This window comes from Amblyomma mixtum, chromosome 7, assembly GCF_055824585.1.
Source record: "Amblyomma mixtum isolate Tamu chromosome 7, ASM5582458v1, whole genome shotgun sequence".
NCBI lineage: Eukaryota > Metazoa > Arthropoda > Arachnida > Ixodida > Ixodidae > Amblyomma > Amblyomma mixtum.
The window spans coordinates 35,833,604-35,853,660 of NC_143018.1; the positions used below are offsets into that span (position 1 = coordinate 35,833,604).

The window sequence follows — 20,057 nt, forward strand, 5'->3', positions numbered from 1 at the left end:
CTGGGCAATTCTGCTTGCTGTGACATTCAGGTTTACCCAGTGCTGTTCAGAAACGCTGGGTTGCCTGCAAGAATAGCTTCAATTAAAGTAACAAAAAATATCTTACTTTAACATTAATTTTCACACAAACAAGATGTCGCACGACTAAGACCTTCATTATCCCGGAAAAAAAGCAAAAAAAATCCATAAACTCTCAAAGCAAAGGTAGGAAAACTAATCTGAATAAATCCACGGGAATAAAAAATCTACCAGCAAAAGAAATGTTCTACATACCGTCAGCTCAGCTTCAAGGAAAGGAAAAAGCACATTGGCGTCAGCTGCTTAAATATCCATTAGGAAAGAGCACGAGTTGCGCAAACATAGTATGAACAAACAATGAGTATTGATGGTAACCCCCCAAAAAAAGATGCAAATAACAGGGAAAGTTCAACACATAGCGCATCAAATACCTTTAACACACCCATAGGGAGACAACGTCAACTGTGAGAACTAAGTTATACTGGTAACTCAAAAAAACAACCGATGCAAGTCACTGGAAATGCTCAACATATAGCTTGTCAAATACTTTTAGCATTGAAAAACTATGTTCGGTCAATGGGTGCAAAAGAGATCCGTTAAGGACTTTGACGCCAAGTTGCTCGTTATTCTGTGTCCAAGTGGCCAGCCTCCAAGCTCTTGCGGAGCTCCATCAATTCCCGGGCCTTCTGCTGTTCCTCGAGCAAGCGCAATCGCAGTTCTTCGCCTTCCAGCTTGGAGTGCTTCGCCAGGACCATGAGAGTGCCGGCGAGTTCAATCTCGGCTCGCTCCAGCTTTCGCATTACGTCGTCTTCGTATAGCGGACCCTGGAAATTTTTAAACGGAAGATTATGTAATCTCTCAAGTGGCCACAAAGCATCGATGAAGAGTTGACCATTTTTCTTGCAGGTGCAGTATGCTACTTCTCAAGTTTCAGAGATACACACAAACAGCAACTCAGGCTGGCATGTACGATGAGCTGTCTTTGTATGCTTTACTGTGACAGTTGTGTCAGTGCTTACCGTATCACCGACAAAAATTTACTTACGGCTTTGTCAGAACAGTACGGCACAATGGAATACAGGTTCATTAATTGGAAAGCCTAATCACCCCTACATTCTTTTTACATGTCCCAATATTCAAATAAGAAAAAAGGTACCGCTATTCAACGCTTAGTTTGAACATTGGTTTGGTTTATTGGGGTTTAACGTCCCAAAGCGACTGAGGCTATGAGAGACGCCGTAGTGAAGGGCTCCGGAAATTTCGACCACCTGGGGTTCTTTAACGTGCACTGACATCGCACAGCACACGGGCCTCTAGAATTTCGCCTTCATCGAAATTCAGCCGCCGTGGCCGGGATCGAACCCGCGTCTTTCGGGTCAGCAGCCGAGCGCCGTAACCACTGAGCCACCGCGGCGGGGAGTTTGAACATTGGTGACATTATAATCACGCCACAGGAGACCCCTGCATTTATGGCCAGGGTACAATTCAATTCAGTTTATTCTCCAGTTATACACTGGAACGTTCTCTGGGCTAAAAGGACTAACTGGGCCTTGACTGAGTCCCAGAGACGTTTACAGAGCAGCGACAGGCAGAATATACAGAGAAATGCCATACAGTACAAAATTAAACAGAGCATATACATATAAAAAGTACATACATATATACAAAGCAGACAAAAGAGGACACATATACATAGCTATACAGTAAAAGCTCATTAATTCGAACTTCACGGGACCGGGAAAATCATTCGAATTATCCGATGTTCGAATTATCGAATGGCCGCGAATAAACCGACAAGAACCATTTGCATTATGGTGTATGTAGGGTATTTACTCAACGAACCCACTCACATAATGAACCCACCCACCCCTGATTTTTGCCTAAGAATCTGAAAAAAAAAAAAAAGCGTCAGTCGTTAACGCTTCCCTCCGTTTGGCACCGTCACGGCCCACAAGGCATTTCTTGGCAGCGCGCCAAGATGCTGCGCAGCGATAACATCACTTTTGACGTTAGCTCCAGCAAAGGGGGAAGCGAACTTTGGCAGAGTGCCAGCGCTTGTGCCGGCGTCTTCTTCGCTTCCATTGGCGACCGACCGATGGGTGGAAGCATGGACGACACTCGCAAAGAAAAAAAAAGTTTTTCGCACGTAATTTGTAGCGCCCGTCCGAAGTCATAGCCTTCATGGGCGTTGGCTGGGACCGCGCTGACAGTGCTTATCCGTATTTTTGAATTAACAGGGCTCGAATTAATGAGCATTTAGTTGCGAGTTGCGGAGGTTGGGCGGAAAAGAGGGTAGGCAGCCGCCAGCGCGGTCGCCACCCCTTCCCTCCGGTGCCGCAGGCCACCGCGCCAGTGATGGAGCCATTTAAGCTTTACCCACTCTTCCAAGGTTTTATCTAGTTCCATCTTCTGTCCCCGTTTAGGACATACGCAGCCTCTAACTATGCGGAGGAGGTGCTTTTTTTTTGGCCACATGCTGTGTGCCAAGCCGCCCAGACGCGGTGGCGCGTAGTTCGAATTATCCGTAACGGAACCGACTCGCTTTCGAATTAACGGGCTTTTTTATACACAGATCTCTATGGAGCTTGGCCGGACCAAGTAGTGTTGTTCGAATTATCCGAAAATTCGAATTATCGAGTTTTTAATTAACGAGCTTTCACTGTATAACCACAAAATGCGAGGCAGAAGGCAATTACAATTTACTGAAGTATTCGTATAGCTTTTTGCGCGAAAAGTTATTCATATCTTTATGGCAATTTAATATAACAGGTAGATTGTGCTTTATGGACCGCAATTTATAATTGGTGCGAAAATGAGGAATGAGCCAAGGGTCGGTGTTACGGGCAGCAACATTGTCCACTAAAAGAGGATTTGAAAAGATGGCTTTCTTTTTGACCACACGGTATAGGTAATATGAATAGAAAGTCATACTCTTTCCCAGAAAAGACACTTTAAGCTTTTTTTCTCTCATCGACGAGAATTAAGAAAGAGCTCTGGTGAGTGCTGTATTTACAATAGATGGTGCCGCGGCAAGTATATTCTGACCCTGTCCCGCTGAGACAGGCCTAATGAAGACGATCCACGATATGGTAATGCGGCACTCAGATGTCGAGCCTGAGCACACGGGATCAAATTCTGGCTGTGTTAAAGTGGCACAACTTAAAAAAAAAAAAAAAAACAGCAGTTATTAACAATGGGACACAGTTTGAGCCGTCCTGTATTATTTCGCTGACCGATCACAACAGTAAACGAAATAAGCTTTTTAATGCTTGCCTTTGTTAAACCAGCCATGTATCATAAGTCTAAAGCTCATTGTTTCTTTCTTTCTGTGTTTAGCTTTTTATTAGGTATGAAGAAAAGTTTTAACAACAGACTGCATACTTTTTTGTCGCGGAAGAATTTTGTTTGGCCATCCCGAATGTGGGCGGAGCTTCACTGCAGACTTAAGCTGTAGTCAACTAGAGAATTCTAGACACTGTAGCCACATTTCGATGGAGGCACGAAATGCAAGTGAAGCCCATGTGCTGTGCGATGCCAGTGCACGTTAAAAAACCCCATGTGGTTGAAATTCTTTCCAGTAACACCACCTCTTTCCTTCTTTTTTCTCTCTCTCCCTCCTTTGTCCGTTCCCTCACATGGTGATGAAGGTGTCCACTGAGAAGTGAGAAATTTACGGTGCCTTTCCTTTCTTCATAACAAATATTCAACTTTTTTTTACTGGTAACAAGCTCACTCACTAACTGGGATAACATTTTGCTTGCATTTAAGTGAGTTTAACAGCAAAAATTAAGCAAACTGATGCAAGCTTAGGTTCCACATGCAAGGATATGTAGCTTTTCCTCAAAAATTTGGATGCAGCAGAAATCTAAAAGCAAGCCTCTGTGAAACTCTGCTAACCTGGAGAGCATACTGGGTGGTCCAGGGAAGCCCGCAAATAATTTTTAAAGATAAAGATAGCACTTTTGAAGTACAAAGCCTGGCTTTTGAGTACCAGCAGTATACCAGTGTTGGCACAGACGTCAGCGAACTGGTGAATCATGTTAACTAGTAAGCTGGTTAACTAATTTCTAATAGTTAATTTATAACTATTACAATTAGACTCTTGGCTGCAATGGGAGATTTGTAGCTGGCCTTTAGTAACAGCCAGTGTGAGTTTTCAGAAGTTCGAAAACTGCATGCCCGGTTGGCGCCTCGCAGATCCGTATGATGCCTGCGGTATAGTGAGCTGCATGCACCTGCAGCGGTCACATGCATGTGTGTTCAACCAGTGTGTACAACAATGTGTGTTCAGCCTCCAGAGATGGCGCCACATCTCGTGACAAATGTCAAATGATACAAATATGCAGGACACAGACAAAAATGGAAAACCATTTGCGAGTATGAAGTCGAACCATCCATACGTTTTCATCATCTCCAAGGTTGGCCGATATCTGCTCGGACACTTCGTAGGCCCTCGTCAGGACGTCGCAGGGTATCTGCGATACTTCCGCCAGCTTAAGTCCTGTAAGCAAAATAGCATTAAATTAACTTTTGAATTCTCTTCTGAAGTCTCGTCTATCCTGGTAGTGTCTAGTCATCAAATCTGAACACAAACGATGATGACCGATGTTAATGATGCAAAGGCAGCTTCACCAAAAAGAGCCAAGGCTAAGTAGTTTGGTGTGAACGCAGACCTATTTTCGCAAGCATTTCCTTAAACAGAACCTTAACCCAGTCGGTCCCAGGAATCGAACCCTGCACCTCTCGCATGTCTGAACGCAAATGACACCAGATCTAGGTGTGTCGCCCCCGAACTATCATTTCAGTGGCCCCCCAATTTAGACATTTCCGGTTTCCACTGTGTCTGCATCTCCTTGCGTTTGCCATACGGTAAGCGTATTTTGAAGAACTCATTCACATTCAGCAATTTTAACATTCAAGTTATTTTTCCTGATATTTTACATGCGCCGATTATATTGAGTAACAACTGTATAGAACACGCACTCAACACGCTACTGGATGAGGAAATCAAAAGAGCTGATATTACGAGGGTGTTTCATCTAAGACTGTTTTTAAAAATGGGCTTTTTGAGCTAAAGGAATGCTCTTCAGCAATGAATTGTCAGTGGTGGTGTTTATCAGAATACAGCTAAGATGTGTTTGATTAAGGCTGGTAAAGTTAGTTAAAGAAGCATAGGCACCAAATTTTTGCTTGCACGTTTTCTTCTTTCAAACGATGTGCTAGACGTTAGTAAACTTAGGTCCCTCCATGGTATTCATCTATGAATGCTAAATAATTTATAAGTGAAATTTTTTTCTTGTTGCTGTTTTAGCTCCGCCTTCATCAGCTGAACAATGGCTGTAATGTGTAGCTGGTGTTTAGGTCACGTGAGCCAGGAAAAAAAAACTATATAATTGCTGATACGTAATTTATTGTCATTCTAAATCTTGAAGCAAGCTGGCTTAAGTGTTGTAAGTTAAGTTAAGTAAGTGTAGTAAGTTAAGGCTTAAGTTGTAGTAAAATAGAACTATGCATGTGTTTATATTTTAGCTTAGTGCCCCATGTGACCTAAACATATGTTGCAGCCATCGGTCGGTTCACCATCATCATCATCAGCCTGACTACGCCCACTGCAGGGCAAAGGTCCCTCCCATGTCTCTCCAATTAACCCTGTCCTTTGCCAGCTGAGGCCACCGTATCTCTGCAAACTTCTTGATCTCATCTGCCCACACAACTTTCTGATGAAACCGAAATAGCACGATAGAATACATTAAGTTACTTAGTGGTCGTAGGCGAATACCTAATGTTCTAATCTCTAACGCATATCGCTTGAAAGAAGAAAACATTTAAGTCATATTAGGTGTCTTTGGCGCTTTAACTTTACTTTCATACTCAGGTTCCTCATTTTTAATGGGAGGTTTGTAGCCCACCGTAAACATATCAGTATTTAAATGTTCAGAAGTGTCATTCTGATCACTGCTACAACGCAAGTAATTTTAGGGTTGTAGAAGGGCCAAACCGTAACTGCTAACCCATTTAGGAGGCATTGGCTAACCGTGTCTACGGGTGCACAGCATTACGCTGCGCAGAGAGTGAAAGCGAAACCTGGCTAGCTACCGCTGCCTTGTCACGTGAGGGCCTCTTTTCCACGATGCTTTCCATTACATTTTTTATGACTAGGCTTCAAGAATGTCACGTGATGCTCCCTCCCAGTTTTTTTTTCCTACTTGCACCGCGCTCACACGGGTGCTATGAAAAAAGCACCTGACACCCGCATCGCTGTGCGACGCCCGCTCTGTCGTTTCATGAAAGCATTTTTTTTTCTTCCGTATGACCCGGGAACACCGTGCAGAGACCAGATGCCATCAGCCGGGCCAAAGTGTCAAAAACCTAAAATTCAAAGTAACACGAGAATCTGCCTTTCTTTCCCGTGAAGCTGTAACTTTAAAACTTTGCCGTCATGTCAGCAATGTGCTCTAAGAAGCATTATTAGACATATTAGCTGTAACTGGTGACTATATTTGGCAATATAAGGAAGAGCCTGCGTATTTCAGCTCTGTAGCTTTAACCGCATTGCCAAGAAAAGTAGTCACGGAGTATAGCTTCAGAATTCCATCCTCACCTCAGCAGCTCTGCTTTCATCCTCACTAATTATTTTGTGCCAGTCCTACCTCAACCACTAAAGTCGTCATGAAGTGAGGGTTAAGACGCCCTCGTGAGGGTGCCATTGTCTGCTCGCCATGCATGGCTGTATCCTCAGATAAACAAATTCCTCGTACACAGGCTGAGGCAGAGATTCACATATTCTTACGAAGGTATAATGATCCCACCTTGTTTACGCTAGGTTCATTCTGTCACAGCTGATGTATATAATGTTCCTTTTTTTTCCCCAATAAATTGCCGACAGTTTTCCCCGCTCGATCTGTCTGCTGTTTCTCTGTCCTCTACAGCCTACACAGCCTCATTTCACTATATGTACGACCAACAAGCACAAACCGAAATTCGACTTTTTTCGCGGCTGTCACTTCATTTCAGGTCAGGACACAAGTATGATGTTTACACAGATGCTGTACGTATAAGTGACATATGCATGCATTGAGGGGAAGAGGAAAGCAGCCTCACAGACCGTAGTTTCGTTCCATGCATGTCCCCCTGGCCAGCCTGTGCGTGTAGAGCAGCCTGGTGGTGCTGCCCGCAGAGTCGCCGTCGCCGCTGTTCCTGTTGCCCCCCGCCTCCACCTCCATGTGGTAGCTGTGGAACGCGGAGCTGGTCTATGAGAGCGTTCGTCTCGGCTCTGCAGGGACACGAGCTGCAACTCTTCTACCTTCACACTTTCGAAAACTATGCCACCCCCCCCCCCCCTCTCCCTTGTGGCGCTGCTCCCACTGGGGTGCGGTAACAGCGTTCACTGACTCGCCGCGGTGGCTCAGTGGTTAGGGCGCTCGGCTACCGAGCCGGTGTACCTGGGTTCGAACCCAATCGCGGGAGCCGCGTTTCGATGGAGGTGAAACACAAGAGGCGCCCCTGTCCTGTGCGATGTCAGTGCGCGTTAAAGATCCCCAGGTGGTCGAAATTATTCCGGAGACCACCACTACGGCACCTCTTTCTCTCTTTCTTCTTTCACTCTTACCTTCCTCCCGTCCCTCAGAGCGCAGTTGAGGTGTCCACCGAGAAGCGAGACAGTTGCCGCATCTTTCATTTGTTGATAAACAATAATTTTTTTTTTCCTCGAGTAGCGTCTGCGGCAGCAACGCCTCTCGCCTACCATGGCCGCGTCAAACTGTCTAAGAACGTTGGTCGCGTCCATATGCGCCATTTGTGCATGGCAGCCACGCTCCCACCGCCATTTTGACGGGTGCCACTGGCGGAGGAGCGTACTGGTGATGACACACAGTGGTTATTTTATGACATCATAAACAAGAAGGAAAAAACGGCCCCATGAAACGATGGAAAGCTTCTGTTTGTGAGTAGTTATGCTGAGAACGGCCAATGTGACTTGGCCGAGAGGTTCGCAGCGGCGTAATCTTACCCACTGAATGCAACTGGCGACACTAAAACGCAGTTCAGGGCTCAAAAGAATCAGATTATTTTGAAAAAGACTCGTCTTCTTGGCAAGAGTAGTCAGAGACAAACAAAAACTAACATGCACAAAAATGCACTCTTTCCCAAAACAACACCTGAATGGAATTCCTTGTTGCACGACTCACCTCACCCTTTCTTGTGAGTGCTTACATATATGTGGTTTCTGCACAGCAAATTAGTTCTTTACACAAGACTGTTCTTTACTGTGTTGTCGTATTTGCATATATGTCGGCACCTCTATGTTATTTGTTGCCACTATGTGTTTTCAATGTATGTATGGTACCAACTGGCCGTGGTATGATATAACATTGTAATAAAAAATTAAAATAAGTCAAACACTATCGGATGCGGCCGCTGTCGTTGACATCGCTGGATATAACAGTTTCCAGTGCGCACGCGGGGGAGGCTGCTTTCAGGTGCCCGCAAAAACTTGGCGGGTTCGATAACGACAGATCATTTCCAAGAGTGGGCAGAGCGATTCACGAAAACTGCTGCACTGAAGGCCCTGTGTAACACACGATGCGAATAGTGAAATAATATAGAGGGTTTTGCATACGTGCCTGCACTGAGAGCAGTGTCATGTGCGACTGTGCTGTACAAACATTTATGAAGTGGAGAACTCCTTGCTTACCTGAGCAGCGCCTGCAAGCATAGCGGTCATTTCTGTCTACTTCATGCGTAAATTCTAGGGGTGTGCGAATAGTATTTTTTCCAAACTGAATCGAATATGAATAGTGTAGCTAAAAACCTAATCAAATATGAATCGAATATTCGTGCTAATATTTGAGCGAATATACATATAAAACGAGCAATCGTGTGGAACACTGAAGTGCCAGTGGTGCACTGCTGCTATTTGCAGTGCACCACTGCAGTCCACCACTGCAGCTTTGCTATTTATTCGCAGCTAATCCTGGTTTCATTTGAGCAACCACACTACTAACTAGCTCGGGTATTACACTACAGAAGGCCTGCACTTACTTTATGACGTGCGGGTACATGGATTCCAGCTGTGTCATCATGTCAAAATGGGTGGCGACAATCACGAATGCCTGAAAGATGCAGAAAAAAATGCATTAAAAAAAAGGCTTCCTCCCAACACCTGTTACAACACTTCTAGAATCCCAGGCACTACTATGACATCAACCTGTGAGTGAGAATGAGAACATCACACACGACCCCCTCAGCTCCTCCTTGCCTGCTGAAAAGCAGAGCTGGAAAGTCCTCCTCGCCCTCGTTAGAGATCTAAAAGCATGCCTCCATTCGTTTCAAATTAAAGCTAATTCCAATGAAAGGACATGCAACGCTCCTAGTCATAGATAAGATGCTTACATTTCCATCTGTGTTGGCTTGTACATTCGCACGTTTGTTTTTAGGGCATGTATTGTTTGCTAGGTCAACCACCAAATGTAACACCATGCTATCAATTTACAGAGCGCATGGTCTATATTGGTGCGTCAAATAAAAATAATGTGAAAGAACAGCGGCTCATGCAAATGCAGCGATGTCGCATGTGTCTTGTCAATCGTGGTATGTCATTTCCAAGTTGAGCGTGTAAGATAAAACACAGATGTATTGTAGAACCCCGCTGTTACGTTCCCGCAAGCTGTGTTTCCCTGGCTGCTATGTTTTCACGGCCTTATCCTATTTAGCTCCTAAAGAAACCCATGCAATACACACTCCCAATTGTGGCAACGTTCCCGCATGGTATGGCGCGAATGCCACCTAGCGTGTTCTACTCTGTGTTGGTATTTTAAGAGCCTATGTTTAGCATGCACGGAATTGTGAAAGCAAGCAAGCTACAGCGAGAGTCTCCAGTACATTGAAGCTTGACCGCCACCGTCTTCCAGCGCGCTGCGCCAACGTCAGTGCCATGCAAGCTTACGGCCAGCATGATTTCTGTTGTGGCCATTGGTGCAGTTTCAACGCCTCTTACGCGAGTGCGAACGACTAACGGCACAAAAACGAAACTATGGTGCGAGACATGTACTGCCCGCTGGCAGCTAATTACTTATGTACGATATGCGCATGTGCAGGTTGGGTCCGAAGGTTATTTTTCTGTCATACGTTTTTTTTTCTTGTCTGCTGAATAAAAGACACAATTTCTAGATTCCAACTGTGCTCAGGCTTAAAGTGGCCGTTGCTAAAACAGCGCAAAAGTGTCTTCGTTCGCGCCCTCTTAGCATGCTCAGACAGCGGGCGGGTCAATGCAGGGCGTTTCGAAAGTTCTGTGCATGCAGAACGATTGCGAGAGCCAAGAAGCCTTGCAAATTTCAAAGAAGTAAGTTGATCTTATAATAAATAACAAAAAATGAAGTGGCAGGCAATGATCTACAATTTTTTACTGTGTCATTGGTCATAAAAGTTGCTCATTGGCTGGAGGGAAGTGATGTCATTTCCGGTAAAGGCATCAACAGCTGCTAATACTATCGTGCTGCCGACACAATGGAATCGGATGCCCTGCGCATTTTTCACACACTGTATTCGGTGCTACATTTCCTGAACAACAGTTTTTTTTCCGCGATCCTGCGAAAAACGTAGTAACGCGTTTCTACAGCAGTGTAATTTATGTACTGAAAAAAACAGTGGAAAGGAAGGACTAAAGGAAAAAAGATGGGTGTCAGCTGCGGAAAGTGCTGTATATTCCTCACCCACCTGACCTGCAGCTGGCGGGAATATAAGAGATAGTGTAGTAAATAGGAAGGGAGAAACAATGATGAAAGCAATAGTAAGGAAGTATAACGGAAAGAGGTATATATTGACAGCTAAGTACAATGGCCACATTCATATGCATATACAAATGAACTACATATTCACTGACATATTCAGAAATGAGGAGCTACGGGTTGCAAAAATAAATGATCAGAATATGCTGGCATGCAAAACAAAGACATACATGCACAGATTTGTTTACGTGTTCACATTAGGGTGCAAGTTAGGAGACTCCTAGTTCTCAATGAACTCACGTCGGAATCGATGAGCTTCTCAGTTATTGCAATGCTCATAGCCGAGCCTTCCTCTTCGCTGGTGCCTAATGGGGAAGAGAATAGATGCATGTTACTTCTGCCCTGCAGCACAATTTTAATGTGGAAAATCCATTTCAGAATTGAAGATTCTTCTTCGATGGTCTTAAATGTGAAGACGTTATGTGCAACCTTGACACCTTTTTTTGATATGGTTTTGAAAGAAAGAAAGGTGGGCCTGGAAGAAGGGGAGCAGATGAAGAAGACAGCCTTGACTGAACACATGCAAAGCAAGCCTCAATTGTAGAACAACTCTATTCATCGGAAAGTGTAAGGAAGTGAATCATGGGATATTTGGATTATAGGTCACGGTGAGCTCTCTTCCAGACTGGACGTCAGGTGGCTACACAGCACAGCCTTGCAGTGACCTCTTTGGCCCTGCCCGTCAAACGAAGTTGTACCTCTGGGGTCCGAGTTGAAGAACACAGTCTCCCACTGCTCTAGGTTGGAGAGTCGCAAGTTCTCCGCAGGGCATTAAAAAATAATATGAGAGCAGCTTTGGGTGCTCCGCACTTATCACAGTCTTGTCTGAATTCATCTGGGGTGAATTTGGAAAAGTAAGGATTAATAAAGGTTCCTGTTTGTAACTGCCTCCAGGCTACTCCTTGCCTTATATTGAGTGAGGAGTGAGGGGGAGGTAATTTAAGCCTACTGTTTCTGTAGTGGGAGGTAATCTCATTGTAGTAGACCATTCTCCCTTTGGCCGAATGAAAAGCCGAATCGCCCACTGCTCGGCCAACGAATTCTCGGGCATCTTAGTTGGCTTTTTCGTTTCCCTCACTGCCCGAGTGAGCTGGAGCCCAAACAAGTTCAATAGACCGATTTCACAAAGCCTACTGCGCATGCGCGCGTTTACCGGAAGTAGCCAGCCGCCATCTTGGTTGTAGTCCTTCGTGGCGTCGTCTGCACGACAGCCCACATTACCTTGCTCCTTGACAAGCATTATACCCGGCCGCACTTTCCGCAGTTTCGTTTATTGTGTTGAGCTCTATAAAGGAAAAAGAGGCTCCACGGCGGAGTTTCGAGGGGTGCAATGCTGATCGCGGTAGGAGCAGCGCAGAAAGGGTGGTCAGTTACCCCTTGAAGTGGAGTGAACGTGGTGCCGACGCTCCGCTTGTTACTAGAACCTTGCTTTGGAAAATGCTGCAGGTGACGATGCAAACGCGCTTGACCGCCGCTTTCGTTAATTTTGTCAGCAGTATATTTCAACGCATAGCGATGCACGCGATTTTATTAACGTCTTCGGACAGTATATACATTTCTTGCCACCACATTTAGCTGTTCCAGTATTCGCTGTATTCATCGAGGCATTCGCTATAGACGTGTCACACAGCGTTTGTTGTCTTTATTTTTTCGTCATAGCCCTTGCTGAAAACTGGCCATGCGATAGTTTTTTTTATTCACATCAACACATAAGTGTATTCACGACGTGCTCGGCGGGTCACCAGCAGGAAAGATGAGCATTCGAGCGAGCTATGCCGTTTTTCTAAATGGAGATGTGACAAATGCTTGTGTTCAGTACAAAATGAGAAAAAGACAAGCCAATCGGGGAGCTTTTGATACGCTTAATTAGGGTTTAGGAGTTTTTAATTTCGCGACCAATAGTTTTATTTTGATTATTGCTACACTAATTATTTTTATTTTGGTTAATATAATCTTCTGCCAGGGCGTCTCCCGTACGACTCACTCTCGCTATTTTCGCAGTACGAGTACAGTAGATGGCCTTTTTTTTTTCGAAAACAACGGGCAAAATGTGGATGATATCCCGGCATAAATGGTATGTGGCTGATACTGGAATGCCACTTATGCTCAACGACCAGTGAGCTGGAATTATTCCACATTTCTAGTTTTATAGCCTCGCTTTCTCATTCCGTGAAATAGAGAAAGCATTTTCGCTAGTATGGCAGCTCGAGACATCAGGAGTGAATACGTGTATCAAAAGAACATTGTGGGTTCCTGAATATGACAATAAATCTGAGCACACTTGTTCCCTTACAACCTTGCACCGGGCAGAAATCTCTGCAAGGACGGCTTGACAACGCAGCACGAAGGCAAATCCGATCGTCGTCTTTTTAACAATCTAAGGGACCGCCTCAAAGCTGAGCGGCGCGTAAAAGACATTTCATACAGCTTCAGAACTTGAAATTTTTTCAATGTCCACTGATCAACAGGGACAATACGGCTAAATGCACTGAACAGGACTTCTTCCCCTGTCTTTCGTGAACAGCTTCCACGCAATGTCTTGGGTACTTTTTCTCTTCTATAAAACGGAAAATCCGGGACCCTCTGCTTCGCACGGTTGTCGGAGCTCATGACATCCCTCAGGTGTCCACAGTGCCGCAAATCTAGCATTCATGCAGAGAAACATCGTGTGGCGACGCAAACAGGGCTGCTTCTTGCGCGTGCGCCACGCATCGCGCCGACGCGGCCGCCGGCCGGAGTACCACAACTCCCAGAGTGCATCTCGGCGGCGGTGGCGTAGCGCAACTGCTTGTGAAATCGGTCTATTGGTCTTAAACTCTGTCGTGGTAATTTGGATATATAATTTTGAATGCTGTATTACATACGAAGCCTTGCACAAAGTTCCGTATTGCCGCTTTAGAGTCGCTCATTATAGCAGAGGACATAAACATGATAACCCGTAAAGCCTACACAGAGGCATTAAACCTTGCCCACTACATTGGCCTTAATTGTTTGGGAGTTCAATTCACCTCACATACTGCGGGGTTTTAGAATAAATCCGTGTTATCCATTCCTAGTGTGACTGTTCCCTTCATGAACTGTTGATGGTGCTGCAAGGAGCGGCTAACTTCCAGAGACCTTTGATATATCATGTGCTTGTTCACCTCTCTCGGTGGTCCCCTCTATTCCTTTGTAAATTGATAGGCATAGCACCCAAGAGGGTGGCAAGGGGCAATTGTGAGAAACATTTGCCCTATGTGGTATCAAATACGCCCTTGGTCTTTTCTTTTGCTTTGTCAAGGTAGCTATTTAAAATGATTAAATTACTTTCCTTCCTCACAACAAATGTTTCTCTACGCTTTCCTTGCTTTCACCACTGGCTTCTTTTGTACAAGCCCTATTGAGCCTCTCACCTCCATAATTCTTATCTTCCTGTAAACATATACACATGCAACACCAAGAGCACAAATCCTGTCCAGGAAAAGACTCGCCACATATCCTGTCTTTTTTCTACGCGTTATCTTGGAACAAGAGTGACAAGTAGTCCGTAATTTACAAGTTGCAGACTGCAAAACAACTTATTTAGTGCTGAGACACACAAGGCACACAATAAAGGAAACAACAAAATGTTTACAAAAAGCTGCACTGTCTGCAGTGGTGGCCCAACTGCGAGCGCAACATACCAACCTCTTCCAAGCTCGTCGATGATGATGAGAGACTCGTCAGTGAAGTTCTGCAGGATGTAGTTGATCTCCCGCATCTAGGGAACACAGGAATAAACAGCAGCTGTCATGTTTGCCTTCAGAAGGCTGGAGCAGAGTAACATTTTAAAACAAACACAAACAAGCCTTCCGCCAAGAGAGACGTTCACATAGGGCCACCACAACCTGTGTAAATAATGCAGCCTGGACATTTGAGTATGACATTTTTCTCTCTCTGAAATGCTGATTTATTGAGGAGCCACGGCGCAAGATTTGACACAGCTCTAAAGGTGTTGTGAGATGAACGCCAATGAAACTGGGGGCAGGCAAACAAAAAACACACTGGCTGAAAGCGTAGTTTCAGTATTGTGCTACCTATGCAGTACAACTTGCTGAGGTCTCTGTGGTAAATATTAAAGAAAAGAACACAAAAAAGAGGCTGCATGTCTGTTTGCTTCAAATGAAGAAAGGATCAGTAACAAGTAAACTGTGCCTATGTGATCGATAATTTACACCTGTGGGGACCCGCCCTGTTTTGCCCCCAAGGTTTTCTTCCCTGCGATGCGTCTTCCCTAGTTAGCTATAAGGGAGGGTGTAATTGTGGTGGGCGCGGGGGAGACAGCCCTGCCCGCTACGATCTCTGCCACTAACTTCCCTGTTCCCCATCCCTTTCCCCGACCCCCTACCCCTGGACACCAAGAGTGATACCACGCATTGGGATCGCTCACCATGCACCCCAAACCACGGGACCATGCACCAACAATGAGGGACATTGGAGTGGACTAAGGCTCCAGATTAATTTCAGGCCTGCATTTCACGTTCCTGGAACGTTCCTGCATTTCACAGCCATCCACATACTCCTGTCATGACTAGAAACGAATATGCAGCCTTGTGCCTAACCGCGCACTGCCACTGCTACTGACACACGACACTGTTTGCATTAGATGTCACATCAAACTGAACGACACTAACAGTGTTTGAGTAATGACCTAATGCCGAACCCTTGCATTCATACTGCAGATGATTTCGTTTTCACTGCGCCTGCCGCTCTCTCTTAACGAGGGTATAACGAGAAAGGCGATGATGATTAGAGACCTCCATGAGGAAGGTGGAGCAGTTGGTCTCGATGTCGTCCCGGTGCCCCGTGCGTGCAAAGATCTGGTCGGCAATGCGAAATGATGCGTACTTCGCAGGCACGAAAGAGCCCAGCTGGGCCATCACTTGCAGCACTGCCACCTGCTTCAGGTACGTCGACTTCCCGCTCTGAAAGAGTAGTGTTAATGATGCAAAGGTAAGAAGAGCAAGGCACACATTTTTGGCGGCCAGGACAAAAAAATATAAAAGGGTAGTGCCTAGCAGAGTTCCACAAAATTATGTACCAGGAAAAGAGGTGTCACCATGACACTAAGGACAGTGCTATCGAATTTTTTTGTAGTAAAATCCAATAATTTGGCATTTTGTGGCTTTGTTGCTGCTTGCCCGGCAGTGAAAGGTGCAATTATTGCTGAGAGATATGGATTCCAAGTTTAAAAACTTTTTCCTGCCAATGCGATTCAAACTCCAGACTCCACGGGAGCTGCTGACAAAGTGTCAAAACTTTCTGTGTCACTTTGCTGCTTGCATGTGAAGCCTCACTCCAGTCATTGCTTTGCATGGCAAATGATGAATTACACCAGCTGTGACAGGGAAAGTGTCGTGTTTAATAGGCAACTGCTGAAAACAGCCAGAAAAATGCAGCACGTTTATACAGCGCAATCAATCGGAAGAAACTATACATTGGTCCAGAAGATGCAACGTTACATTACTAACAGTACATGACATCACAGGCTGCTCATATCTTTGCATGACTCTACAATAGTATATGCATGAAGTGATGCCTACAAGTCCCTTAAGTTTTTTTAAAGTCAATCAGAGCTGACCTTTCATACTGTTCTCTTTTTTCCCTGTTGTGAGATGACAAAATGACGTCGCTAACAGCAGTCAGCGATATGCGTCTGCTTCGGTCACTGAAGAGTTATTGTGAACATGGCAACAAATTTTTCATTTACAAAGCCTATCCTATTATAGTCTCTATTTGAGAAAAGTTGGCATCTGTGTTCGAGCAAAGCTAGCAACTCTTTGCAGGTTCCAAACTCACCATGTTTGGTCCGGTGATGACATTGCAACTGTGATGTGGGCTTGCATACTAGAAAAAACAGACAATCTTAACATGACATAAAAAAAAAAGAACGACCAAAAGCTGCAAAGTTTAGATGTACACTTTCCTGGCATGTCATGTCAGTTCCAAGGCAATAAAAATTTTGCTGGTTAAATTACTGTGATGCCTTCTGGTCTCTAGCAATTCTCAACAAATCCGTAGGGCAAACTAAAGTTGCTGTCAAACCACCAAATGAAAAAGCGACTTATAAATGAAGTATACATGAACCGCACCTTGTTATGCAAGCAACAACCATAGCACCTGCCTCCAAGTGAAAGGTAATGCGGAACAACCCTCATCACACAAGTACTAGTGTAGTTACTCTGGCACTCTTTCAACCTTAGTGAGACAACTGAGACTTGTGCAAGGCACAGGTTAAGCATGTGAACAAATTTTTTGGCTCTGACAGGCTATCATGTTTCCAACCGATTGTGAAAACATTGTGAAGAGCGATATCACTTCATAATTATATCGTTTTAGGGCGCAAAAAACAGATAAGACACGTAGGTAGGCGACAGGACGAAGCGCCAACTTCCAACTGTTTAAGCCGTTCTTGATGCAAAAGGCGACTGACTGTCCTTGCACGACAAGTGTTGGTGACGACACGTGATACAATCATCAATGAAAGGAGGAGATGACACACAAAAGGAAGGACCCACTGTACTAGAAATATAGTCTAAGGGCACTTGCTGCTGGGCTGGTTGGTTTTGGTTCACAATTAAATAGTTTTAAGGCGCAAGAAACAGACAGTACACATAGGTAGGTGACAGGACGAAGCGTCAACTTCCAACTGCTGCCGACGTTGCAAGTTGGCGCTTCGTCCTGTCACCTACCTATGTGTTGTCTGTTTCTTGTGCCTTAAAACTATTTAAAAGGGAGTAATTACTCATTGGCATCCACCCAAGCGCAGCCATACGGCTACAAAGGAAAGCCATACAGCTTTCTCAGAAAAGAAAAATTCGTCCTGGTCCGGGGTTCGAACCCGGGACCACCACTTCACCAGAGCAGTCGCTCTACCAGTTGAGCTAACCGGGACGGCAAGCTTATGGTAGGGCGAGAGCGAATTGATCAGTAACTCGAAGTGGGAACAGTGTTGGTCAAATGTTTAGGGGAATCCCCCAAGGTGGAGTAAATTTGTAAACATCTGACCAACACACTTCCCACTTCGAGTTATTGATCAATTCGCTCTCGCCCTACCATAAGCTTGCCGTCCCGGTTAGCTCAATTGGTAGAGCGACTGCTCCGGTGAAGCGGTGGTCCCGGGTTCGAACCCCGGACCAGGACGAATTTTTCTTTAACTACGAAGTTTCTGAGAACGCTGTACGGCTTTCCTTTGTAGCCGTATGACTGCGCTTGGGTGGATGCCAATGAGTAATTACTCCCTTATTACAAATTTACTCCACCTTGGGGGATTCCCCTAAACATTTGACCAAAACTATTTAATTGTGAGACTGAAGTAACCACATGGCAACAATCGTGCATTGAAGTGCTATCATGCTCCGTCTCTGTCCGTAAACAAGAATGACGATTAGGAATCCCCCTCACCGTGTCATTTGGGATGAAGGTGCGCATTCCAGCCTTGTCCAGCACAGGGTGACGGCCCTCAATGATGCAGAGGGTGTCGGTGAACTCTGGACAAACTGCACAGAATGAAAGAAAAGGGAAGCATGATGTATGTGAAGTATTGGGCCAAGCAGATGCATGTTTTAATTCACTGGTTCATACAGTTATCCCATAGTAGTAACAATGCATCACAGCAACATTCTTAATTGCACCTTACTACGCTTTTCAGGTCACTGAGCAAGGGGGGGTTACGTATGAACATACAAACATTAAAAATATGTACACCAGGTGTTTCACCTAAGATGTTCTGCAATTTTTAAAAATAAGAGTTTTGATTTAGAAGAGTGCTTTTCCCGGCATAGCATCGTCAGCGTTGTAATGCATCAGAATACAGCTAAGGTGTGCCAGCTAGTAGGCTGGTCAACAAATATTGATTAGTTGACCTTTTAACTATTACTGCTAGTCTCCATATTTATTGAGGGGTATGCAGCCTACCATAACACATCCATGTCAGTTTTTATAATTTCGAGAACGCAATTATCTTCGACGTTGTAACCCAACTAATTTTGGCTATTTCGGCGAGTTATAAGCGCTCAAGCGGTTGCTATGCCTGTAAGCTTCTCGAAAGATTATGTGTTTAAGTGCAATTTAGCAAAATATGTTGGGCCACAGCACCGAAGGTAACTCCATTTCCGAAGTTCGAAAAACTGGTGTGAATATTACTTACTTACATTCGAATACACAGTTAACTATTCAAGATTAGTTAACCAGCCTAATAGTTAGCACTTAGCAGTATTCTGCTGAACTATACCACCAACAACGCTGTGCCGAAAAAAAAAAAACATCTCACATTGCAAGTGAAACACCCGATGTACTCGGCGATTTTGTTTACAGGTTTTTATTTATAAAATTGTGACAGATACGTTGGTGCGGTCTGTGCAAGTAAGTTGACTGTACAATGACATGGATGTTATGTACGTGGTAAAGCTCAATAATTAGACAATTAATTAAATAAAATTAACTAATGAGCTTTTATAATTTTGACTTAAGGGGACAAGATAACAAAGCGATATCGAAGGCAGTCACCACTGAAGGCGAGCTCAGTTATTTTCTCAATCAGCAATGTGGTTCAAAACAATGAATGCCAAAAATACGCACTTGAAAGCTCAATGAAATGGCTTCTCCGCACTGCACAATTACAAAGTGGTGTCGCTCGCATTTCTAATGCAGCAAATACAGAGGGCATTTGCATATTTTAAGACAAAGAAGCAGTTAATGTGATTTCAGTGAATACATTAGGCACAACGGCACCACCTAACAAATATGCAACGCAGAAAAGCCAACCAAATGAGCTTTTAAATGTGTATTGTTTACGTTCAATATTTTGAACCACACTGCTGATTAAGAAAAATTAAAAAGTGGGCTCACCTTCGATGTTGATGGCACTCATTTTCACAATATAATCTTTCCCCCTAAAATCAAAACTAAAAAAGTTTATTAGGTAATTTTAGCTAACTAATCATCTAATTATTGAGCTCTATCTAGTATATAATGTCCGCCTTGATGTACAATCCCCCTGCACAGATTGCATGAATGCCTCCAAGTTGTTAAAATAAAAAACTGTAAACGTTTAAAAAGAAATCACCTGGTATAAAAGAGAACTACAAAGTACAGCTTTACATCATATACTAAGAAGAGCACAGGATGCTCTAATCTGCTGTTTGCAATGATGTAGAAATCTGAGCTTTTTACACACAAGAAGACAGCGCAGGAACAAACAAACATCACACTGTTGATTGCATGTATATATATATT

At 44.3% G+C, this 20,057-nt stretch overlaps 1 protein-coding gene across 1 annotated transcript in view; it reads right to left on the minus strand.

The window, feature by feature from the left end:
- The window catches only part of LOC149335660 (mutS protein homolog 4-like), a 43,796-nt gene continuing 23,739 nt past the window's right edge, over positions 1-20,057 (minus strand). The window contains exons 15-23 of the mRNA XM_089553853.1: positions 18,225-18,319; positions 16,620-16,667; positions 15,578-15,745; positions 14,469-14,541; positions 11,043-11,107; positions 9,058-9,128; positions 7,124-7,248; positions 4,419-4,519; positions 1-842 (exon numbers count right to left, since the gene is read on the minus strand). Of these exons, the coding sequence (XP_089409979.1) occupies positions 642-842; positions 4,419-4,519; positions 7,124-7,248; positions 9,058-9,128; positions 11,043-11,107; positions 14,469-14,541; positions 15,578-15,745; positions 16,620-16,667; positions 18,225-18,319 (947 nt within the window). The 3' untranslated portion in view covers positions 1-641. The remainder of the gene's footprint in view (positions 843-4,418; positions 4,520-7,123; positions 7,249-9,057; positions 9,129-11,042; positions 11,108-14,468; positions 14,542-15,577; positions 15,746-16,619; positions 16,668-18,224; positions 18,320-20,057) is intronic.